General features: G+C 41.9%; 1 protein-coding gene across 9 annotated transcripts in view; it reads left to right on the forward strand.

Moving 5' to 3' along the window:
• The window catches only part of Patj (PATJ crumbs cell polarity complex component), a 314,603-nt gene that overhangs the window by 250,986 nt on the left and 39,212 nt on the right, over nucleotides 1-24,405 (forward strand). For all 9 annotated transcript variants that reach the window (XM_075944778.1, XM_075944774.1, XM_075944777.1 and 6 more), the window contains 3 exons: nucleotides 1,970-2,103; nucleotides 15,629-15,712; nucleotides 23,561-23,754. In XM_075944778.1, the coding sequence (XP_075800893.1) occupies nucleotides 1,970-2,103; nucleotides 15,629-15,712; nucleotides 23,561-23,754 (412 nt within the window). The remainder of the gene's footprint in view (nucleotides 1-1,969; nucleotides 2,104-15,628; nucleotides 15,713-23,560; nucleotides 23,755-24,405) is intronic.

The raw sequence follows: 24,405 nt of genomic DNA on the forward strand, positions 1-24,405 counted from the left end.
TAACTCTCACATCTTAATTAACCCATTTTTCTGATCTATGTTAGCCATGTGGCTCAGTACCTTTTTCAGTGGGGCAGATCACATCCTGCTGCTTCGGTGGTCTAGGCAGGAGTGGGAGGAATCAACTTCCTTCTTCCCAGAATTCTCCTGTTCTCTTTGCATTATTTCTACTTCCTGTCTGGTTTTCCCGCCTATACTTCCTGCCTAGCCAATCAGCATTTATTTAAAACATGATTGACAGAATACAGACAGTTCTTCCGCACCATAACAGGAGTGTGCTACACATAGCCAAAACCAAACTTTTCTATAAAGAACTGTATGGCCACCATTTGAGCTCACAGGCCACACAGCCTGTTGCAGCTTTTCATCTCTACCTGTGTGGTACAACAGCATAACTAAGCATAAATGAATTAATGGGTCTGGGTTTCAGTAAAGCTTTATGGACATTGAAATCTTAATTCTTGAAAGTTTTACCTGTCTTAAAATATGATTTTCCACTGAGAGAAACCTTGTCTCGAAAAACAAAGCAAATCTATATAGATAGATTAGATAGATAGATAGATAAATATAGATACAGACATAGATATATAGATATAATTGTCCTCTTTTTGTTTTTTGTTTTTTTCCTTTTGAACTTGTATAGACACTGTTGTTATGGGTGGTAGCCTGCTAATACCTGCTATCACATAGGTAGGTCAGTCTAGCACACATTTGAATCCTGGTCTTCTGGGTTTCTATGCTTTAGACACTACTGGCCAGTAGGTGGCGCTCACTGTTGTCAGCCCCTTTGGATTTGCATCCACCATCATGGTGATCACACTTGGTAAAGGCAAAGCTGCCGAAAAAGATCACTTCTGTAGAGGTCTCTGCAGGCACTAAAACGCTGAAAGTTTTAATTCTTCACTAGAGTGGGGTTAGTTATACGCAAAGTGCGTGTTTGGAAATAGATAATGGGTGTTTTTAAACATCCCTCTTGGCCTAGAAGCTTTTATCTGTTTTAGAAAATTGCATTCTTGAAGAATGATTTAAAAATAATAAACCTTTAGAGGCTGGAGAGGTGGCTCAGCAGTTAAGAGCACTTGCTGCTCTTCCAGAGGACTGAGGATTGGTTCCCTGTGTCCACATGGCAGCTCACAACCATCTGTAACCCCAGTTCCAGGGAACTACCCTAGTGCACATATGCAGGCACTCACAACACTAAAAACTATGAAAAATAATAAACCTTTAACTAAATAAATAAACCTTTATACAATATTGTAAGTCTTTTAACAAGAGTTTTTTTTATGGCATTAGGAGTAAGTTTTCATATTTTTATTATAACACAAATGTATGCATACATGTGTGTGTGTGTGTGTGTGTGTGTGTGTGTGTGTGTGTGTGTGTGTTGAATAATCTTGACCAAAATGCTTGGGACTAAAAATATTACAGATTTTGGAACATTTTCATATACATAATGAGATAGATTGGGAATAGTATCCAAATTTGAATGTAGAATCCATTTGTTTTATATGAAGGCTGTTTGGATGTGTCCATATTTTTACTTTCTCCTATCACATGAAGTCATGTGTTGAATTTTCCATTTATAGTATCATGTCATTGATCAAAAATTTCAGATATCTGTGTTAGGGGTGCTCAGCCTGTGACATTCCTATAAACCCCAGTCTTCTGTCATAATAGCTCTTATACTCATTGCAGTATGCTTTGGTGGACCTAAATATTTAGTCATCTTAAGTTTTTCAATGCTGGTTTTCATGGTGGGTTTTGAGTTTTTTTTAATTAAAAAAAATTGATAAGTTGACAGATTGAGGAGTTAATGCCTTGTCCTGTGGGTGAGGCGAGCGGTGACCCAGCTTTTCCCTTCATAATGCCTCATGCGAAGGGAATGACGTGAAGCATAGACCGTATGCTCCAGTATGTGCAAGACGAGCTGCATCTCCTACTGCTAATCATTGTGTTTTTCACTTTCCAGGTAACTTCCAGGCTCCTCTCTCAGTGGATCCTGCAACATGTCCCATTGTCCCTGGCCAGGAAATGATCATAGAAATATCCAAGGGGCGCTCAGGGCTTGGTCTCAGCATCGTAGGAGGAAGAGACACACCTTTGGTAAGTGTCTAGAAGTAAACTTGTCTACTGTCACAGAGTTAGTTCTGAAGCTCATTATGGCCCAGGATACTTACATTGGAGGCTTAACAAAATATAAGTACTCATTCCCTAAAACATAAGGAAACTCAGGAGCTGCAGGAACTACACTGGTCCTCCTGCGTCTAGCTTGTAGGCCTCGCGTCTCTGCATCTACCCTCCCGTCCTAGAGGATGTTGGCCTGCAGCTGACTCTCCAGTGAACTACCCAGCCCAGAAGTAAATGGACCGTGCTCTGAGCCTGAAGTTATCGACCAATGGACTTTTAACTCCTTATGCTTCATCAAAACATTGTGATTGAGGACATTTATGTCCTAACTTTCCCTCTGCCTCTGCAGTCAAAGATTGCTGCATGTCACATCCTACTTATGTGTGATGTCCCTTGGATGGAACTGAGGATGCAGAGTTGCCCAGGCCCCACAGGCAGTTGCGCTGCCTGCCTCTCACACAGACCTTGGCTTCCATACAGCTCTAAACTCCTATATTTCTCTTTGTCTAGCATGGGGTACTGTGTCTATCCAGCTTTTATCACTAGGGAAGGATTGCCCTTTCCTTACAGCCTTTCTTCTGTGTGACTAAGTCATATCATTAAACAGTGTTATATTCATATACTATTTTAGTAATCTTTACTCCTGGGCTGTAGTAATGCTCAGATCTCATAAACAGCCAGAAATGGTGTGTGATCCTTGCCATACTAAAGCCATTGGGGTAGTATTGAGAAGCTATACCCTGACATGGGTACTAGCTCCCTCCTAAAGGCTCTTTTCTCCCATTTCCCCAAAGAGATACCTTAAATACTGTAAGAAGTGAATTTGTGTATATATAAAGCTACATTTAAACAAAACAGGGCAATTACATTTTAGTGCATTTTTATACTGAATTTTTTTATGATAAAAATTTTAATGTTCAGGGGACTGGAGAGATGGCTCAGTGGTTAAGAGCATGGGCTGTCCTTTTAGAGGATCCAGTTCAATTCCTAGTACCACATGGTGTCTCAAGGCTGTCTATAACTCCAGTTCCACGGGATCCAATACCTGGGCATTGCACCTACATGGTGCACATATATATATACATGAAATGACAAATTTAACCATCTGATCTCTTTGTCATAAATAAATCTCTTCTTATGACTTAGCCCAAGATAGAACTAGATTTCCCAGAAGACTCAGAAGAATGGAGTCAGCTCAGCTGAGCAGCCATGAATTGCTCTCTCCCCACTGTTGGTATCAATACAGTTGTGCTCTGTGTGGAACCCAGCCTCCCCTTTTGAGGCCTTGCTGAGCATCTTGCTCTGCTTCTCTTGCCACCTCAAGAATGCAAAGATAAAAGTTCCTCAGGAACATCTTGAGGTTCCTGATAGTTCTGCCACTGTTCTTGAAAGATAAGTGTCACTTAAAATGAGAGATGGGACACAGCGTTTATTTCCTAACCTCATCAAAAGCCTCAAATTAGAATCACAGAAAATATATAGGACTGTCTTTTTTATTTTTATTTTTTTGCAACCAAAAAGAGGATAGAAGTGGAAAGTACTTGAACAACGCTCCCCCAAATTTTCACATGAAGCATGAAAACTAGCACATGGATCCCTTTATCCATCCAGCCGGAAGTTTGCAAACAAAGGTGGGAGGGAGACTGTAAAAAATGAAATTTCAGGAAATGAACTGGGTATGAGCAAAACCTCTGCTGTTTGGATTTGCTTCAGCCTTGGTGCAGGGAAGGACCTCTCCTATTCCCTCCCCACCCCTCCTAATCAGAATCCCATGTCCTTTTTGTTATGTGGCCAGCAGATCTGGCCATCTGTAGAGTTAGTCTCTTGACACCTCATCAGTCCTCTGCCAGGACAGATGGCTTCTGAGATCACAGAGGGAGCTCACATGTCCTGTCCTGTGTATTTGCATCCAGTCACCTGCACCAGCCTTTGAAAGTACTGAGCTAATGACAAGGGTGAACCCTTCAGAAGATTTACAAACACACCTGGTCCTGTCCTCGGAGACAGCCTTCTGCCTCTGTTCTCGTCTGTGACGCCTCTGCCAGGCTAGCCTCTGGAGAGCACGGTCTTCTGTGATAGCTTGCATATGTTTGCTCAGTTCTTCTTGCTTTGACCTGGGCTGTAAAATTGAGTGACACTGCCCTGCCTTCATTAACTCTATCTTTTAGTGTTTGCGGTCTACTTATGGTAGGAAATCAACCAATGAAAAATCATAATTCTTCCAATGTTTAGAGGGTAGGGAAAAGGGATGCTGTAGAAAGCTTTTTCTGAGTTTAACTATTATAGACTAATTGTTATATGAAATGTGGAAGCCAGGAATCCAGATAAAGCACATTGTGCAACCAAGGTGTGGTTTATTAATTCACATTGTATTTCCTTCCATTGATATGTGTATAATTCCATCTTTTTTCCTGTCTTCCCTTGTTCTTACTGGTCTTGGTGAAGTGTTGCTTTGCCTCACAAAATACCACACTGCTCTTCGATGACATCTAATCTGCAAGTAAAAACTGCTGAAAACTAGTGCTAGCCCCTCCCAGACCTGCCAAAGACCTTCTCAAAATGCCTGTCTCCTGATTGGGAGGGGGTTTTTGGTGGTGTTTTCTTTTGTTTTGGTTTGATTTGATTTTTCAAGACAGGTTTCTTTGTGTAACAGCCCTGGCTTTCCTGGAATTAACTCTTGCAGACCAGGCTGGCCTTGAACGCACAGAGATTCACCTGCCTCTGCCTCCTGAGTGCTGGGATTAAAGGCATGATCAGAGTTTTACACCCACATTCTTGAAGAAACAAAATATAGCAGCCTAGAGTATTTGAGGTTATTTTATTGCCAGATGTGGGGTGTTACAGAGGAAAAGAAAACTCAGGAGTAGGTCTTTATCCTGGGCCACTGGCAGGCCCTTTTCTAGACACTGTTGCCAGCAGCCACAGTGTAGACTCTCACTGCGCCCTTATGGCAGCAGAGCTGAGCACAGTGCTGATTCTTGGGGGAAGAATCTCAGGACGTTACCTGAGAGGCACTGTGCCGGTGTTAATGCCAAGCGTATACTTAGGGGTATGTGCCTTAGCTAAGATTGCCAAGTGCCCTTAGTTGTTAGAGTAAATCCTCTGCTTAAGAGATTACCCAGTCAGTAAGCTGCTTACTGTGAGAGCATGAAGACCCGAGTGTGATGCCCAACATGGTATGGCGACACGTGTTTGTAACTCCAGAGCTGGGGAGGCAAAGACAGGCAGATTCCTGGGGTCCAGCCTAGCCTAATCGGCAAGTCCTGGGCCCATTGAGAAACCTTGTCTGAAATAACAAGGTGTACGAGGTTGCTCTTTGGTATACACACATGCACACGCACGCACACATGTACACACACAAACACAAGTAGATCCCTAGTTCTCTTTATCTCTTACCTCTATATGTTTCCTATACCATGAAATGTGACTTTGTTTCTAGATGAATTTTTTGTTTTGTTTTCTGGTATCAAGCTTCTAAACCTGCTGTAGGCACTCTTGTTGTATAATTCACATGCATCCTCACAACACCCTGTGCTAGAAGTCGTATTGGTTGTAGAATCTTCAGATGAGAGGGAGATGTGTTAGGGAATTTCTCCAAAGACATACCATGGTGGTGGGAACAGGTAGTATTTGGACAGATGGTCTGGCTTTAAAGTCCACTCTTTGGGTCTCTCTCTGCTAGCTCTACCACTGTGTACCATCTGTAGAAGGGACTTATTCTATCTACCAAACTCTATGTGCTATTTTTACGTGTGTATCTAGAAGCTGTACAGAGCCTTACACCCTTTAAACAGGGCCCGTACCAGGCTCCTGTGCCTTTCTGAACACTAGCCCGTTGGCCTCACTCAGTTCCTCTAGTGAGTGCTGTTCCCACTTGGTGCCAAGCCTTGTGACCCCATTGGCTCTATGAGGAGTCTCTGTAATGGGTTTTATTCTTAGAGTCCCTGATTACTTCTGGGCACAACTACAGCAGTATTGAAATCATCTCATTGAAGTGTGAACTGCAAGGTTGGGAAAGAGGCCAGAGGGACAGTTTTGACCTTCTTTGAAACTTTAGGATTAACTTCTTGTTGGTAAAGAATGGGAATGACCCAGTGCCTGTGTCCTGAGAGTGAATCTCCTCTCATACAAAATTAGGTGTTTTCCATGGACTCAGTCACAGGCGGGTGTCACATTATTATTGAGGACCAACAAGTGACCTGCCAGCACCCAGTGAGTGTGTTGTCCCTAGAGAACTCTTGGGAAAGGCTACACTCAACCTCTGCATAAGTATAACCACTCAGCTTCTTGCTTTATAGCAGAGGATACACATTTACACTTATGGCTCTCATCTTCAGGATGATAGTGTGAGAAAGCGTCATAGCCCACGTTTGACATCTCACACTGTGCTCTTAACATTTAAAGTCTTAGGAGTTGCTTTATTTTATTTAACTAGCAAGTAAGGCCAAGTTATTATGGGCTAGCTTGTTTGTTTTATGGAAGTTAGAATCTGTTTTTACTTTTGCAAAGAAAAATTTAAAAATAAAATCCCTAATTAGTATCTTTGTACTGTCTTGGGGTTTTGTTACAAGAGAAAAGCCAACAAGGGCGCTGGCTTTGCTTTTATATTTTGAGTGCTGTTCCACTAAACATGAGGCAGGTCAATTCTTTTTTTTTTTTTTTTCGTTTCTTTCAGAACTTCTTTTTATTCTTCTTTTATGTTCTCTGATCTCTGGTTCTCTGCTCTTCATATTTATATACACCAATAAAATCTTTCAGGCAATATAGAAATTACAATATGGTTATATTATATTCTTCAAGAGAATGATTTAATGAATACAGTTATAAAGCATGTTTTCTTTTTTTCTTGCATGTATAATTTTATTTATTTATTTATTTATTTTGCTTTTTCGAGACAGGGTTTCTCTGTGGTTTATAGCCTGTCCTGGAACTAGCTCTTGTAGACCAGGCTGGCCTCGAACTCACAGAGATCCACCTGCCTCTGCTTCCCAAGTGCTGGGATTATACGGCTCTTGCATGTATAATTTTAATCCTAAATTCCAAACACTAAAGAAAACATGAGGTATTTGTTTTTCCCAGTCTGACTTATTTTACTTAAAATAATAATCTCCAGCTCCATCCATTTTCCTGCTAATGTCATGTTTCATTATTTTTTATGATTAAATAAAATTACATTGTGTATGTGTACCATATTTTCTTTTCTTTTTTGATTATTTGTTTTTGTTTTTAGTGAGCTATGTATTTTTCTCTACTCCTCTCCCTTCCTCTCCCATCCCCTTCTACCCTCTCGCATGGTCCCAATTTACTCCTAATTTACTCAGGAGATCTTGCCTTTTTCTACTTCCCATGTAGATTAGATCCATGTTTATCTTTCTTAGGGTCCTCTTTTTTGTCTAGGTTTTCTGGGATTATGAATTATAGGCTGATTTTTCTTTGCTTTATGTCTAAAAGCCACTTATAAGTGAGTACATATGATATTTGTCTTTTTGGGTTTGGTTACCTCACTCAATATGATGTTTTCTAGATCTATCCATTTGCCCGCAAATTTCAAGATGTCATTATATTTTTCTGCTTTGTAGACAAAATGTACCACATTTTTCTTATCCATTCTTCAGTCAAGGGGCATTTAGGTTGTTTCCAGGTTCTGGCTACAACAAACAAAGTTGCTATGAACATAGTTGAGCACATGTCCTTGTTGCATGATTGAGCATCCTTTGGGTATATACCCAAAAGTGGTATTGTTGGATCTTGAGTAGGTTGTTTCCTAATTATCTGAGAAATCACCATACTGATATTCAAAGGGGCTGTATCAGCTTGCATTCCCACCAGCAATGGACGAGTATTCGCTTTATCCCACATCTTCTCCAGCATAAATTGTCATCAGTATTTTTTATCTTGGCCATTCTTACAGGTATCAGATGGAATCTCAAAGTTGTTTTGATTTGCATTTCTCTGATGGCTAAGGATGTTGAGCATTTCCTTAAGTGTCTTTCAGCTATTTTAGATTTCTCTGTTGAGAGTTCTGCTTAGGTCTGTACCCCATTTTTTATTGGATTATTTGTCCTTTTGTTGACCAATTTCTTGAGTTCTTTGTATAGTTTGGAGATCAGCCCTCTGTCCGATGTGAGGTTGGTGAAGATCTTTTCCCACTCTGTAGGCTGCCATTTTGTCTTGTCAACCATGTCCTTTGCTTTACAGAAGCTTCTCAGTGTCAGGAGGTCCCATTTAGTAATTGTTTTTCTGAGGCAGGTGAATTCTTAAGAGAGATTATAAATTACAGATGTTGTTTTTAAAAAATCTATTACATTTATTTGGGGGGGGGGTGCGCACATGCACACGCACATGCACGCAGGCATGCATGCACTAGAGTGGAGATCAGAGGACAGACAGCTTGCTGGAAGTCTGTCCTCTCCTCCACCATGTGGACCCCAGAGATTGAACTCAGATTACTTCACTTGGCAGCAAGAGTCTTTTTTTTTTATTGATAAAAGGAGAATAAAAAAAAAAATTTCCACCTCCTCCCAGCCTCCCATTTCCCTCCCCCTCCTCCCACCCTTCTCCTCCTCCCCCCATTCCTCTCCCCCTCCCTCTCCAGTCCAAAGAGCAGTCAGGGTTCCCTGCCCTGTGGTAAGTCCTAGGTCCTCCCCGCTCCGTCCATATCTAGGAAGGTGAACATCCAACTGGCTAGGCTCCCACCAAGCCAGCACATTAAGTAGGATCAAAACCCCGTGCCATTGTCCTTGGCGTCTCATCAGCCCTCATTGTTCGCCATGTTCAGAGAGTCCAGTTTTATCCCATGCTTTTTCGGTAACAGTCCAGCTGGCCTTGGTGAGCTCCCAGTAGATCAGCTCCACTGTCTCAGTGGGTGGGTGCACCCCTCGTGGTCCCGACTTCTTTGCTCATGTTCTCCCTCCTTCTGCTCCTCATTGGGACCTTGGGAGCTCAGTCCGGCAGCAAGAGTCTTACAACACTTCACTGACCCTCTTCTGTGTCCAGAAACCACAGTGTGTGGTATCTTCAGCAGTTGGGTCTTACTGTCATGCAGTTATGGTGGACAGCCAAGAACAATGGAGCCTGTATATGTACCTCTGAGGCCTCCTTGACCACTAATTTAAAGAAGGTATTCAGTGCCTGAAACTGAGGTTTTTTTACTCAAATAACCTTCTAGGAACAGCAATGTACCTACCCATCAGAGTACGTCAGTTTAAACTTTTTTTGTTTAAATTGTATTTGTAATTAGCTCATAGCTTAGTAGGTTTCCTTAAGACTTTTTCATGCACTCTTATGGTTAATCCACTTGGCATCCTCTCATCTTCCCCATTCCCTCTGCCATCCCTTGCCCCACCCCCACTTGAACCTTTAACTCTCGACTGAGGCCTCATTCTCTCTCCTCTCTCATGAACGTTTTCTAGTGTCCTGACTTCTACAGACACTCCAGGTCAAACACACAATTCTCCATGTTTGAAGCAAGGATCTTCATATGAGTAGATTGTGAACTGTGTTCTTTCTGGGTCTGGGTTGTCTCATTTGGTATAACATTTTCCATTTCCTTTCATTTTCCTGCTTTAAGAAATGTAGATATTCTCAATTTTAAAAGGCTTTAGACCAGTGGTTTTCAACCTGTGCGTTGCAACCCTACAACACATATTAGATATCCTGAATATTAGACATTTATATTATGATTCATAACAGAAGCAAAATTACAGTTATGAAGCAGCAACAAAATAATTTTAAGGTTGGGGTCACCACAACATGAGGAGCTGTATTAAAGGGTTAGCGTATTAGGAAGGTTGAGAACCCCTGTTCTAGACTGTCAGATTTAGAATTTTATCATTAATGTCCAAGTTTTAACTTTTCTTTTTTCTTTTCACACATGATTTAATAACTATTTATATGCTTGGGGCTGGACCCAAGGATTCACACACATTAACCATACACTTTCCACTAAGCTGCAGCATAGCCCTAATAATCTAATTTGTTACAACACACAAATTCTATAAAGTAATACCAATCTAATCTACCTCTATTACACAGTTGTGTAAGCCAGATGTGTTATACCTTACTAAATCATAAGGGTGGAGGCCCCAGACATTTGGACATTATGTGACAAAGTTCACCTCCCAAGAAATTCAAGTGTAGAATACCTTTCTTTCCCACAGCCATGTCTGTTCTGAAGTAATTCCATTTGACCCCATCATTTTGTGTTCACGCTTATTTATTACTACTTTTGACAATTTGGAAGTGGTGCTACAGCAGTCTAAACTCCTGGATATTTTTTAAGTAAGCAGGGTAGAGCGCTAATTTACATTGATTGTTAGCAGTTCACCCTCATGTGAACTCTGCACAGTCTATCTCACGAGGAGCGTGGTTGGCCTTGGCATGTAACCCCCAAAGCACAGCTCCTTTTATCATTATTGCTTAAGTCATCTATTTTTACACAAAACATCTTTTTACCTTTACTTTAAAATCAAGTAGAGTTTACAAAACCTCTATGAATCACACTGGAAGAATGTTAACGAATAGTACCCTGGATTTGGACATTCAGCCATAAGAGTGTGACTGCAAGCAATAATATTATGCAGGCTGAGTAAGATTTCAATAAATAAGGAACAAATGGAACTGTGGGGACTTATAAAATGTAATGCATATACATATATGCATGCAATAACAATTAGTGAAAAAAGAAGAAGCCATGAATTCAGAGGAGAGTGAAAGGGGGTGTATGAAAAGGTTTGGAGGGGAGAAATAAAATAAAATGTAATGCAAATATTATCCATTTCCTTCAATGAATTAATATTTCAGCATGGACAGTTATATACATATTCATAAACATCACCTTTTTATTAAATCAAGCTTGGCACAAGAACTCAATTTTAGGTAAATTTAAACTTCATTTTTTGTTTTGTTTTGTTTTGTTTGTTTTTCGAGACAGGGTTTCTCTGTGGTTTTGGAGCCTGTCCTGGAACTAACTCTTGTAGACCAGGCTGGTCTCGAACTCACAGAGATCCGCCTGCCTCTGCGTCCCGAGTGCTGGGATTAAAGGCGTGTGCCACCACTGCCCGGCATAAACTTCATTTTTAAGTTTAAGAGAAAGCTTATCACAGTATTAAAGTCTAACGTGTTTGTTGATTCTCACCGCAGTTCTCGTGGTCAATATTATGACTGTGACTTCATTTCATAGATTAGTCACCTGGTAAATAGTGTGCAAAAGTTTATGACCCCTGAAAGTAAGTGTGGGGGGGGAGGGGTATGTGTGTGATTGTATTAGTTGCATTGAAACTGTTTAGTCTATGGAATTTACAAGCAGTGAGGACATCAATTTGGCAGATCCTGTGTTTCTTGTACTGTCACATTCTGTTGTTTTATAGGAAAGCAGTATATTTAATATACACTTGACACATCTATTGACTTCCTTCCGTCAGGAATGTTCTCACAGGTATGGAAATTAAGCACCTGTGTCAATCAGGAGCAAAGTCTCCGGTGAAAGGCAGCTCACAGCTCCTCGTAAGCTTTGTCTGAATTATGCCTTTAAATTTGGCATCCTCCTGCCTCAGCCTCCCAAGTAGCTGGGATTACAGACCCCATGTCAACAGGCCCAGTTGGATTAGTAGTGGAGACAGAACCCACAGCTATTGGAGATAGAAATCCTGAAATTTCCTTCTATCATAATCATTCTTGGAAAAAAATTACAAAGGGGGTGGATCTGGGCAGAGTTAGTGAGGGAAAGGGAAGATCATGATCAAGATGTGTTGTATACATGTATAAAATGCTCAGAAAGCAAATAAAATATGTTTCTCCCAGAGAAAAGCAGCAAGTCATACATTGGAGTTTCCATGGTGACAAGAAACAGAAATATTGGCATGCCTCAGAGTCTTGCATTTAGACTATATTGACATATCTTCCTCCCTCTGTTTACTAGGTATAACCCCTGAAACTTTGATGTCTGTGTTGGGGGCTCATTATTCAGTCAGTCTCTAGTATATGGTAGATTCTTTGTGCAACCGTGTGGGAAGAAGCAGAATTGTAAAGCTGATATGGAGTTAGAGGGCGTGTGTTCCACTGACATTGTTAAGTATCGTGAACAAAGAAACTTAATGAGCTACCTCGAGAGTGTCAGGAAGTGTGACTCTTCAGACTCCCAGTCCGGAATCCTTCCAAACACTGCTGCACTTTATTTTTTCAGATCAAGTTCTAATTGAAGTCTAATTGAAAAGCTTTCTTCCTAAAAGCATTGGGTGAAGAGGCTGGAAACAGCTAAATCATAGACCACTGGGTTAACATGAATTCACAAGGCCCTGGGTCCAGACACACAGATGTACACGGATACATACAGAGAGCGAGAGAGCGAGAGAGAGAGAGAGAGAGAGAGAGAGAGAGAGAGAGAGAGAGAGAATTGAAGAGAGTATTAAAGGATCTGGGTTCTAAGAAGAATCATAAGAACTGTATTCTTTGTATTTAATAGATATAGTTCAAGCTTACAATTTTGCTCAAAATGAGATAAGCTGCATCAGCTTAACCCACGTTTCATCTTTAGCTACGTCCAGCCTGTGTTTTCAGTGAATATTGGAGTATGGTTTAGGCTTCTACTCCCCTCGCTGCATTAGCCCCCCTCATGGCTCAGTGCTTTGGCTGTGAGCAGAGCGCACTGCACTTCGTAGAAGGCGTGCCTACTGTGATTTCTGAACAGTGACAGCTAAGAACTCTATTAAGTAGTCTTTGGAAGCAGCAGGGCTCACAGAGGTCTGAGCCATGGTTTCTCTCGAAAGAAAGAAATGCCCATTTAATACGGAATATATTTAATATTGCTTTCGGTACTCGTGGGTCTTTCTCATTAGGAGCAGTTTTTCCCTGAAGGCAGGATAACGAGGTCTGACACTTTTTTGGAATACTGATAAATGTTTTCCATCTTAAATGTGAAATTTAATGTGGAACTTTTGTGGTTAAAGCATCCCTTAGGAGTTCTTGTGGGGAGTGTGGTTGGAGGCTTTTACGAGTGTGGCAAAGACTGCTTTTCCTTCAAGGGTGATCCAAGCTATGGAAAACTTGCCTGCAAGCAGGAAACAAAGCCATGTGGACACAGACCTTCATAATTATCTACCATAGAGTTCCCAGTCAAAATTCTGTTCTAAAATGCTTATTAAAGTAATCTACTGAAAATCTACACGTGTTAAATATAAAAATCTCATTAGTCTAGAATAGCTTGTCCACAATGTAAAGCTTTTTAAGCTCTTTCAGCCCACGGACGACATTGCTTAATTTTTCTAACACATGGCTTCCTTAAGTGTTATGGGCCTATTGTGACAAGGATAAAATTGCCTTTTGCTGAATGATTAGTGTGTTTATGAGTTACTTTATCTACTTGTTGGCAGCTTGAACAGTAAAGAAAATTTGATTGATGCGCTGTAGTGTGCAGTGAATTTGCCTCTGTCTAAGGCTCTGTTATTACATATTATCAAATTCTTTTCCAGCAATTCAGAGTTTAATCCCCTTGGAGGAATTTGGGGATTTTGTGGGGCTCGGTGATAATTAAGTCTCTCTCCTGCTTGGCTCCTTTAAATGGTTCTCTGAGCTAACAAAATTCATATGGGAATTCATATGACTTTCACATCCATTTTTGGTTGAGTGTTTTGGTTTTGTATTGTTAATACTTTGCCGTCAAAAGGTAGGACTGAAACAGAATTAAGACATATTAGCCTTACCCACCTCACCATTCAGAGTCATCTTGATCTCTCTCTTCTCTCGTCCATGTTTTCTTGATAAACACTGAATAGAACACTTGATGGGTATTTGCTTCGGGTTGCCACCAGAACACAGAGATGAACTGGGAGCAGTTCTGAATTTTAGCATCAGGGATAGGGGAATGGGTCCATGGAAAGACAACTGTGATATTCTGCTAAGTACAGGGATGCAGTGGTGACTCACACCAAGGATTAGTGGAGGATGTGACCCTTGATTGATTTGAGGAGAACGTCAGGAACAAAGGAGTTACCTTTCAACATTTGAAGCCCTTCATACTTTCTAAACACATAAAGATGATTTCTCTATATGTATTTAAATATCAACCTATCAGTGGTATATGGTGTGCTGTTGGTTATATTATCCTGCCCTGAAAAAAAAAACTCACTCAGAAACAGCTCTGGAGAGGTAAAGGCTGGAGAAAAGATACAAGGAACCAGTGGAGTTGAAAGAGAAGCTTGTTTGTGGGGCTGGGGATTCACACTGTGGCAGTGGGGACCAGATCCTTGCCACCTTCTGCCATTGAGATCTGTAGACAGCAACGTCTTACTAGCCCCAAGGCTTCCTTCCTTCCACTCCACACAAAATGATCCACTCGTGCCCTCGAGGCTATTGCTATGGAACTGAGGTGGCAGTTTTTCCGCAGAACTGGTCATATGGAGAAGCCTGGCCTTTTCAAACAGATCAGTCACATGGTGGGAGCCCAGACTTACGTCTGTCCTGTCAGAAACTGCAAAGACCTGTTCAGAACTGAAACCCATAGACCTTCACTTGCTCTTCTGCAAGCAGGATTAACAGTGCTAGGTTGCTCAGCTGTTAGGAAGACTGAGTGGCGCAGATGGACGTGTGTGGCACCTTAGCTACATAGGTGTTCGCTAACGAGTGACAAGAAAGCTGATCATTCTATTGCCCATGGTGACACTTGGCGGCCAGCCACATGTGTAGTTAGTAAACTGTTCAGTTCCAGAAGAGCTCATGGCCTTCTGCAGACCCACAGCTGGAAGGGGCAGTGCCATCTTTGAACACATCACATCCTAGACCTCTCCTCAGACTCAGACAGCAGACACCCACAAGGACATGACTAAAAGGATATTGAAAAAAACTTTAAATAGAAGAAAACAAACAATGAGATTATGAATACGAAGAGATGCAGATTACTTTAATTCATTAATGAGGAGACATTTTTTAAGCAAAGGTTACCTGTCACAGGAAGTGTCCTACAATTCTGGCCTAGAGTATTCAGTTCAAAGGCGTCCCAAACCCACGGCTGACCTGTCCTTGGTTTCTGAGTGCTTCCTCCCACATCCCGCTTTGTCCTTCAACACGAGCTCATTTCACCAGGTTCTTTTCTTTCATCGCCCAAGTAATGAGGCCTGGCAGAACCCTTGATCAGGCCACACTTCTTCTACGCTGAACCCTTGAGCTCTAGTAAATATCTGAAACTGTTTAAAATTACCAGTAAAAAGTAAATGATGCAGAGTTCACCTCAAGTTTGAATGCAGCAGCAAATGTTTAAGGTCAACAGAAAGAACACGGGGGAAGTTTAACATGGAATCTGAGACAAATCTTGTCCTAAAGGAGTGAAATAATCATCTTTGGAAAATATAATTGTACTTCTGAACCGTTAACTTTGCTTCTTATTTATGTTTATATCAAGCAAATAAACATTAGCAAATGACCAGTTATGGGTTGCTGCCCATCATCTGGATGCTTGCTTAAGGTTGTGTCTGGTTGCTAACCATTAGTGGGAATTTTTCTTTTATAGGATGCTATAGTTATCCATGAAGTCTATGAAGAAGGTGCAGCAGCCAGAGATGGAAGACTGTGGGCTGGAGACCAGATTTTAGAGGTACCCCATTCTGAATTGTTCTTTGTGACACTGGACATGATTAACCTTGGTCCCTAAAGTCAAAACGTCTGTCTTTGATTCTACTGTTCCCGCAGTGATTTGTTTCCTGCGGAACAAAACATGTGCCATAGCCTCTTCTTTCTCGGTGTTGCCCAACAACCACTGCGTCATAACCATGACATTGTTGGTCTAAATCTGAGAATAAGTTTAGTTACAAAGAAGACTACCACTTACAATTCTATCATTTTAATATGACAGGAATATATATATATATATTTATGGTTTCTATCTCTCTGCCCTTTCTTACTAAATCCCCTGCTGAAAACATATACATACAAACACATAAATCATCACACACCTGCAATTTTAAAGACTTTGTTGCCATAAGTAATCTCCTTAATTCTAGTACGCCATTTGTAAAAAAGAAAGCCATGCCTCACCACTAACATTTTTAAGTCAATAAAAATGTAAAATCTTTCCTTTTAGATGGTATCTAGTACTTACCAACACTGAGCTACTTGACCAAATTCTTTAATTAGTCTGTTGCTTTGCAATATTGTTAAAGCCTTCTAAAAGATGCTAGGGAGCAGAAGAAATAGCTCAGCAGTTAAGGACATTTACTGTTCTTCCAGGGAACCCAAATTCAATTCTCAGCACCCGTGTCAAGCAACTTATAACCACCTGTAACTCCAATTCTAGGGAAAATCTAGCTCCTCTGGCCTCCAAGAGCACCCAGACTCATGTGCACATTCCTACATATAGACAGACACACATAGACATAATTAAAGTAAGAAAATCTTTAAAGTAGGATAAGCAAAAAAATATCATTAAATGAAATAGTTTCCACTGATGACATTAATATGTTAAAAATAACAAATAGTGTAACAGTATTCAGTGTGAAGCTAAGAAACAGATGAGCAAGAAGCCAGTCTATAGTCAGACTTTCTTTTCAGCCTTTCTTTTTGGCTGCCACCCCCAAATAATGACATAGAGTCTTATTATTAGTTATGGAAACTTGGCCTTAGCTTAGACTTATCCCCAACTAGCTCTTACAACTTACGTTAACCCATTTATATTAATCTACATTCTGCCACCTGGCTTGTTGCCTATTCTCCATAACTTCCTCCATGACTTCCTCAGTGTCTCGCTGGTGTCTCCTGTGTGCCTGGATCTAACCCCAAATTCGACTCTCTCCCTGGAAGTTCTCCCTGGTCTCTCCTGCCTACCTATTGGCCATTCAGTTCTTTGTTAAACCAATCAGAAGGCACCTTAGGCAGAGACACTTCTTCACAGTATACAAAAAGGTTATCCCACAACACGGTCAATTCCAGGCACTCTGGTAGGTAGAGCTAAAGAGAGTTTCAGTGGTGTGAGACTTTAGCATCTTTCACTGAATGAATTTAATGGAAGAGACTTTATGGTGCGCATATGTAATTTTCGCTTTGTATTTTTATTATAACATATTATGAATGACATCACAGAACTTTATTTCTCCTTTAGTGGCTCATTTCTGGCTTTCAAGATGAAACAGGGCTGTAATCAAGAGTGGAGCACCTTAGATGCAAGGGTGAAAAGGGAATCCAGGCTAAGTGCAAATTAAGTTCAGATCCAGTTGCCGGGTTTTTCTGCAGACCTTGACTGTGTGGCACACTGGATTAGGATGCATCCCCAGTGCACTTATCAAGGCACTGATGAATGAGGTTAGAAAAACAAACGGGCCTTCTTCAGGAATTAGACTGGATGCTTTTGCAAGCAACACTGTTTTTTACTGATCAAAGTTTTGGGGACTTCTGGTTTCTTTCTTATCCTTCCTAGATTTTCTAGTCAATTGGTGTTGTCATAATTGGCATTTCAAGATGAGTGGGTTTAATATTAAAAGTAGAAATTTCCCAGTTTGCTCAGAAGTTCACAGCACTGGAAGACCAGAGGACCCGGGGTCAATTGCTGGCACCCATATGGCAGCTCACAACTGTCTGTAACAAGCGTGCCAGGGGATGCAACACTCTCTTCTAGCCTCTGTGGACACAGCCATGCATATAGGCAAAATACTGATACATATAAAATAAATCGTTTTTTAAATGCAAATGTATATACCTGATTTTCTATCAGTTATATCTTAGTTGAATTTTCCTGCTAGGCCTGATGGTACAGGCTATGATCCCAGCACTCAGGAAGCTGCCCTAGTTCAAAGCCTGCCAGAGATTTAGAGTGAGTTCAAGGCCAGGGTAGGCAACTTGGTGAGAACTCGTTAAAAATGAAAACTTAAACAAGACTTTTTTTTTAAACATTTATTCATTTATTGCCTATATGTGTATGAATGTGGGGGGCAACGCGCACACACACACGCATGCCACAGCACACGTGTGGAGATCCAAGGACAGTTTACAGGAGCCTGTTTTCTCCTTCCACCATGTGAGTTCCAGGATCAAACTCAAATCAGACTTGCTAGCAAGTGGCTTGCCACTGAGGCATCTTGCTAGCCCAAACTAAGCTACTTTTGTTTTTGTTTTGAGAGAGGACTTCATACTGTAGCCCAGGCTAACCTCAAACTCACTATATAGTTGAGGCTGGACTTGAATCCCTAATATTCCTTCATCTACTTCTCAGCTGTTGGCTTATGGAGATCAGCCACCACACCAATCAGAAACATTTTTAAAAGTGCTGAGCACATGGCTTGATGGTAGGGTGCTTGAATTTAATTCTCAATTCCATTTTTTAAGACCACTATCCCTTTTTATCATACATTCTGCAAGCTGTTCTGCCATGGCTTTTATAATATCTGTTCCTTATTGCTCATCTCTTTGACACAACAGAGTGCTCAACAAAGCAACTTAAGGAAAGGGGCTTGTTTGCCTTACAGCTCCAGGGGATACAGCTCTGACCGAGAGTGTGGTGGCAGAAGTAGGTGATAGTTGATCACAATGCATCCAGACACAGGAGCAGAGAACAGCAAGAACACGCCCAACTCACATTCTCCTCCTTGATTAGGCTGAGACAGTAGCCGATCTATATAATCCACAGACATGCTGGAAGGTTCATCTCTTCAGTGGGTGTAGATCTTGTCAAATTGACAATGTTGAACATCACAGTATCTTAATGTTAAAATTAGGATAAAGCCAGATTTCGTTCCAAAAACTCAACCAAACAATTTCAGACATTGATGAGCATAAACTCTTCTTCCTGGTGGTTTTTAGGCCAGTCCCTTCTCTTACCCTACCTTACTGCCGTTATATCCTGTGAAAGTAGGATCAGAAAGAGAGTTAATTCTCCTAAGCCCTCCTCTGGCAGTGGCTCGTCCACTTTTCATATGCCCAGCCTACTAAAAGGATGTGACAGCAGGACCTTCAAGAGCTCTTCTCAAACAGGGGGCCACTCCCACTACCCCCACATCGGCAAGCAGTGTTGTGAACACTGCCGGCAGTGCTTGTCTAAGACGCCTAAAGCAATGCTCAGACTGTTCCTTCACGCCGCTTCCTGACCAGCGCAGCCTGTGGAAGCCCGGCTGAGGTCACTCTGATCTGAGCAGGCCCCCTAGTGCCAGAACTTGGTAAAAATTGCTTTTGTAGTGTTAGAGTTCAATGGCAGTGCCTTCAATTATTTGTGTATTTACTAAGGCCTTTGAGACGGCTTACAAAGTTCACCTTCAGTCCACGAGGTCACCTAGTGTTTCAAGTAGTAGAAGTGGTCTTGTGTGCCATCTGTTGGACCACAGGAAAATAATCAGCATATCTCACACTCCCTAGAAGCACAGTTTCCCCTTTGTTCTGTCGGTTGATTCACTAACAATGCAAAAGCATACTTAGTGGCCTGAAGGAATGGTGAGGCGTTCTGCGCAGAGGAAAACAGCTCTGGCAGCATTTCCTTTCGGCCCGTCATTTCTTTCTTACAGTAAATACCTATGTGCCGAGTCACAAACCATAAACCTGACAGAGTTTATTTCAGTCGATTCTCAACGCGAAGTAGGTATTCTTCCTGGCTCCAGCTCATGAATGACACAGAAACCCAAATGAAGTCATATCTCTGGGTTTCACAAAGCCAGGACGTCAGACTGGCATAGTAACTGAATTCAGCCTCTGTCTGAACCCATGTCCTTAACCACCATGACTCTGGATGTCTGTGAGTGCTGAGATGCACCAGAAAGGAAACGGCATCTTGGTAATGGGTGATTGGCCTTTTAGGCATGTTCTTGGCTCACAGAATCTGATTTAGACAACAGCCCAGTGGGGTGGGGAAAGCTCATACCTAGCATGTGCAAAGCCCTGAGTACAACAAAATTAATTAATTTTTTAAAGGCAGAGCTAGAGAGATTGTAGTAATATGAGCGGCGGGGCTGTGTCCCCAGCACCCCGGCCGCCTGCTAGCTTATGCCCCGAAATAATTACACGGACACTGTATTCTTTTAAACACTGCTTGGCCCATTAACTCTAGCCCTTACAGGCTAATTCTCATATCCCAATCAACCCATCTCTAATAATCTGTGTAGCATCAGTCTTACCGGGAAAGATTCAGCCTACGTCCATCCTGGGTCAGAGCTGCCTGGGAGAGAGGAGCCTGGCGTCTGTCTGAGGCATCTGCCCCAGAGAGAGGAGAGCATGGCACCTCTGAGCGCACTTCCTCTTCCTCCCAGCATTCTGTTCTGTTTACTCCACCCACCTATGTTCTAACCAATAAAATGGGCCAAGGCAGTTTCTTTATTAGCCAATGACCTTCCTCCATCAAGAGATGGCTAAGCAATTAATAGCATTGGCTGCTCTTCCAGAGGATTCAGCGTTTACATGGCAACTCATCTGCTACTCTAGTTCCACAGGATCTAACACCCTTTCCTGGCTTCTTTGACCACTAGGCATACATATGGTGCACAGATATACATGCAATCAAAACATCCATAAACATTAAAAATAAAATAATTAAAAAAATTTAAACACAGCCCCAAAGTTACCTTCTTCAAGAAAAGTTGGGTCTCCCTTCCTCCTTGGATGCCTAGGGTCCCTGGTCTTTGGGTATCAGAGTTAGGAAAGCCTTAGACTGTCTTTTACTGAAGAAATAAAGGGACCAGGTTCAGAGACAGGCTTGACCTTCTTGGGTCACTCAGGGCTGTATCAGAATAAGGGGTGGAAGTCACATGTCAGGAGCTCTTCCACTCTTGCCACCAGTCTGTCCAGAGTTGGGGCTATTTTTCCTTTTGTTCGGCTCTTTTCCAAGATGTCACCCGGAAGGAGTGACTTTGAATCCAAAGCTACCCTGTCCCTGAGTTCCTTCTTTGTAGAAATTTACTGATCAGTACCAACTATTTAACTATTTGTGATGATCCATCTAATAACCTAGTCAGGGGCTAACCTATGAGGCTGCGTGGTGAAAGGACTAGAATGGAAAGATTGTGTAGTTAGGAACTGGAGAGATGAGTCAATAGTTTTAAAAAAAATGGAATTGAGAATTAAATTCAAGCACCCTACCATCAAGCCATGTGCTCAGCACTTTTAAAAATGTTTCTGATTGGTGTGGTGGCTGACCTCCATAAACCAACAGCTGAGAAGTAGATGCAGGAATATCAGGAATTCAAGTCCAGCCTCAACTATATAGTGAGTTTGAGGTTAGCCTGGGCTACAGTATGAAGTCCTCTCTCAAGCTCTAGGTTCAAGTGAGAAACCCTGCCTCAATATATAAGGTAGAGAAAGAATAGTAAAAGATACTTAGTGTCACCTTCTGTCTTCCACATACACACACGCGCGCGCGCACACACACACACACACGTTTTTATAGAAAGGAAAACAAATTTGGGTTCAAATGTTAACTTCTCCACCTACTAGATGTGTGATTTTGGTCAAATTTTTTGGCCTCTCCACACCTTGGTTTCTTCATCTGTAAATGGTCATGATAACAGTATATATTGAATTTAGACTATAGCCATGCTCCCTACCATGGCAATCATAGATTATAACCTTCTGGATCTGTGAGCCCCAGGAAATGCTTGCTTTTATAAGTTGCCTTGGTCATGGTGTCTTATCTATCACATCAATAGAAACATAACCGAGACAACCATAATTCAAGACTTTAAACTACTTGGAAAAAGAGGAGAAACAGTTCAGGAGTAGACATAGGCAGTGAGTTCTGAATAAGACTCTAGTCAAGAAAGAACTGACAAATGAGATCACAGAAATTAAAAAGCTTCTGCATGGCAAAGGAAGTAGTTAGCCAGTGCAAAGAGACAGCACAGAGTGAAATGGCTCAGCAAGTAAGAGGGCCTAGTAACCTGAGTGCTGAGTTCCATCCCTGAGCCATGTGGTGGAAGAAGAGAAGCCCCTACAGCTGCCCTCTGACCCCACATGCTTGCAGTGGCACCGCTCACACAGAAACCTGAAAAAAGAACAAGGTGATCCAGAGAGACCCCTGAGCACATAGCTCAGTCTTCATCAGCACGCAGTAGAGATGCCGGCATATGCGTGTTTACAGTAGTACTGTTCCATTTCGTTTGTTTGTTTTGAGACAGCGCTTTGCTGTGTTACTCAGGTTAGCTTCAGATATGTGGGAGTTCCTGAGTGTTGAGATTACAAGTGTGCAACCCCCTGTCCAGCTTTGTGGTACTATTTATTCTCAAAAGCCAAGTCATAGAATCAACCTAGATGCCCATCCATATATAAAGAAAACACAGTTTGCACACATATACACACCATGTGGTATTATTCTGCCAAAATAGAATCATGTCATTTGCAGGAAAATTGATGGAACTGGGTACCATCGTGTTAGGCAAAATAAGTCAGACTTGGTCAAGTATCACGTGTTCCGTCTCATGTCTGTGTGGGTGGAAGTCATGAAAGTGAAAGAGGGACTGCTTGGAAAATGAAGATCAGGAAGAGGGTGTGGGGATGAGAGGAGGTAATAAGGGAAGTAATAAGTATGATCAGAGTACATTATGTGTATTGTGGAGATACCACAATGATACCTGGTATTTATATAGCTAATATTCATTAGTAAAAATGAAAACTTTGGAGGGACGGAATCCATAAGTATTGGCATTACAAGCACGATGGAAATATTTACCTAAAAAGTAAATTGTCTGTGATCTCCATATAACAGAGCAAGAGAGTGGGGTTTAGGGATGGGGTCCCAGATTTGTGTGTCTTTACTGACTGTTCCCAGTATCGTGTGTTCTCTGGTAGTGGGCCTCTCTGTGTCCTTGCTATCAGATTCAAATATGAACCTTCAAGGGCTTCTTTGAAGCTGTTGGAAACACTTGTCCTTTATTTCCTTCTGGGCCAGTACTGAAGATGATGTGATCTGAGCAACTAAGGGTGAGGAGCCAGCCAGATTTGTAATGGTGCAGACTTTTAATACCAGTGCTCGAGAGACAGAGGTGGCAGATATCTGTGAATTTGAGACTACCCTGTTCTACATAGCATTTCTAGGACAGCCAGGGCTACATAGTGAGACTGTCACAGAAAGACAAACAAACAAAGAATAGTCAAGTCCAACAAGCAAACAGCCCAAAGATACTTACTAACTGGGATAATAGCTGTACTAGCTCCTTCCCTCCAACCTCAACAACTAACCACACACACACACACACACACACACACACACACACACACACACACGCACACACCAGCTCTCCTAACTCCGCAGTGAAGTTCACAGCTGTGTAAATATGTGACCAGGCACACCAACCCACCCTCTGTTCTTTGTGTGGTGGGGTCTTTTTGTGTGAAGCAGCTCATGCTCTCGATGGTCACTGTGGTGTGCTTTGAGAATGACTGGAACTTTCTAGAGAGTCCTTATCAGTTGGATCAAGGAGCAGCAGCAGGCTGAAGTCTCTGCGGTAAGCTGCTCATCTCAGAATGGCTGTTGTTACAGGTTAATGGGGTTGACCTGAGGAGCTGCAGCCATGAAGAAGCCATCACAGCCCTGAGGCAGACTCCCCAGAAGGTGCGCCTGGTGGTGTACAGAGATGAGGCGCAATACAGAGATGAGGAGAACTTGGAAGTGTTCCTTGTGGATCTGCAGAAGAAGACTGGCCGAGGACTGGGCCTGAGCATTGTTGGGAAACGGTAAGGATGAATTGTTCAAGTCAAGGTCAGCCTTTCTTTCCAGCATATGGGGACTAATACTTCTAAACACTGGAAATGAAAGCTTACTGTAGAGTAATGAGGGGTTTCTAAGACATGTCATGTTGAGATACAGCTGGTTCCAGCTGGGCTGCTGAGTCTGCATTCCGCTGTTGCACATGAGGGTGCAGAGCAACTGTGGAGACAAGATGAGTTGCTTTCTGTGTCCCTGAGGACATCCCAATCAGAGATGGTGGCTCTGTTTTATGGTGTTTCTTGAGATAGGGTCCCATTGTGTAGCTGAGGCTAGTCTCAGACTCAGCTGGAATGCACCACCACACACTGAGTTTGCCCTTACTGTCGAGTCAGAGATGGACAAAGTGATCCTCGTCCACCATCTGTATTGCAGATTTAGTTTGAGAAGAACATTTATATTCTTTAGTATGAAGCTTTTCATTGTAAAGGATCAAATGCATCTCTTAAGGGTTACAGATCCTCTTGACAAGTAATTCCATAATTCTTTAAAGACTGAAAATAAGAGGCTGGGGATTTAGCTCAGTTGGTAGACTGCTTGCCTAGCAAGCGTGAAGCTCTGGATTAGATTCTCTGGAGAGTAACAACCCCACATTCTGTCCTCTGACCGCCATGCATGTA

Source organism: Microtus pennsylvanicus, chromosome 13, assembly GCF_037038515.1.
Source record: "Microtus pennsylvanicus isolate mMicPen1 chromosome 13, mMicPen1.hap1, whole genome shotgun sequence".
Taxonomy (NCBI): Eukaryota; Metazoa; Chordata; class Mammalia; order Rodentia; family Cricetidae; genus Microtus; species Microtus pennsylvanicus.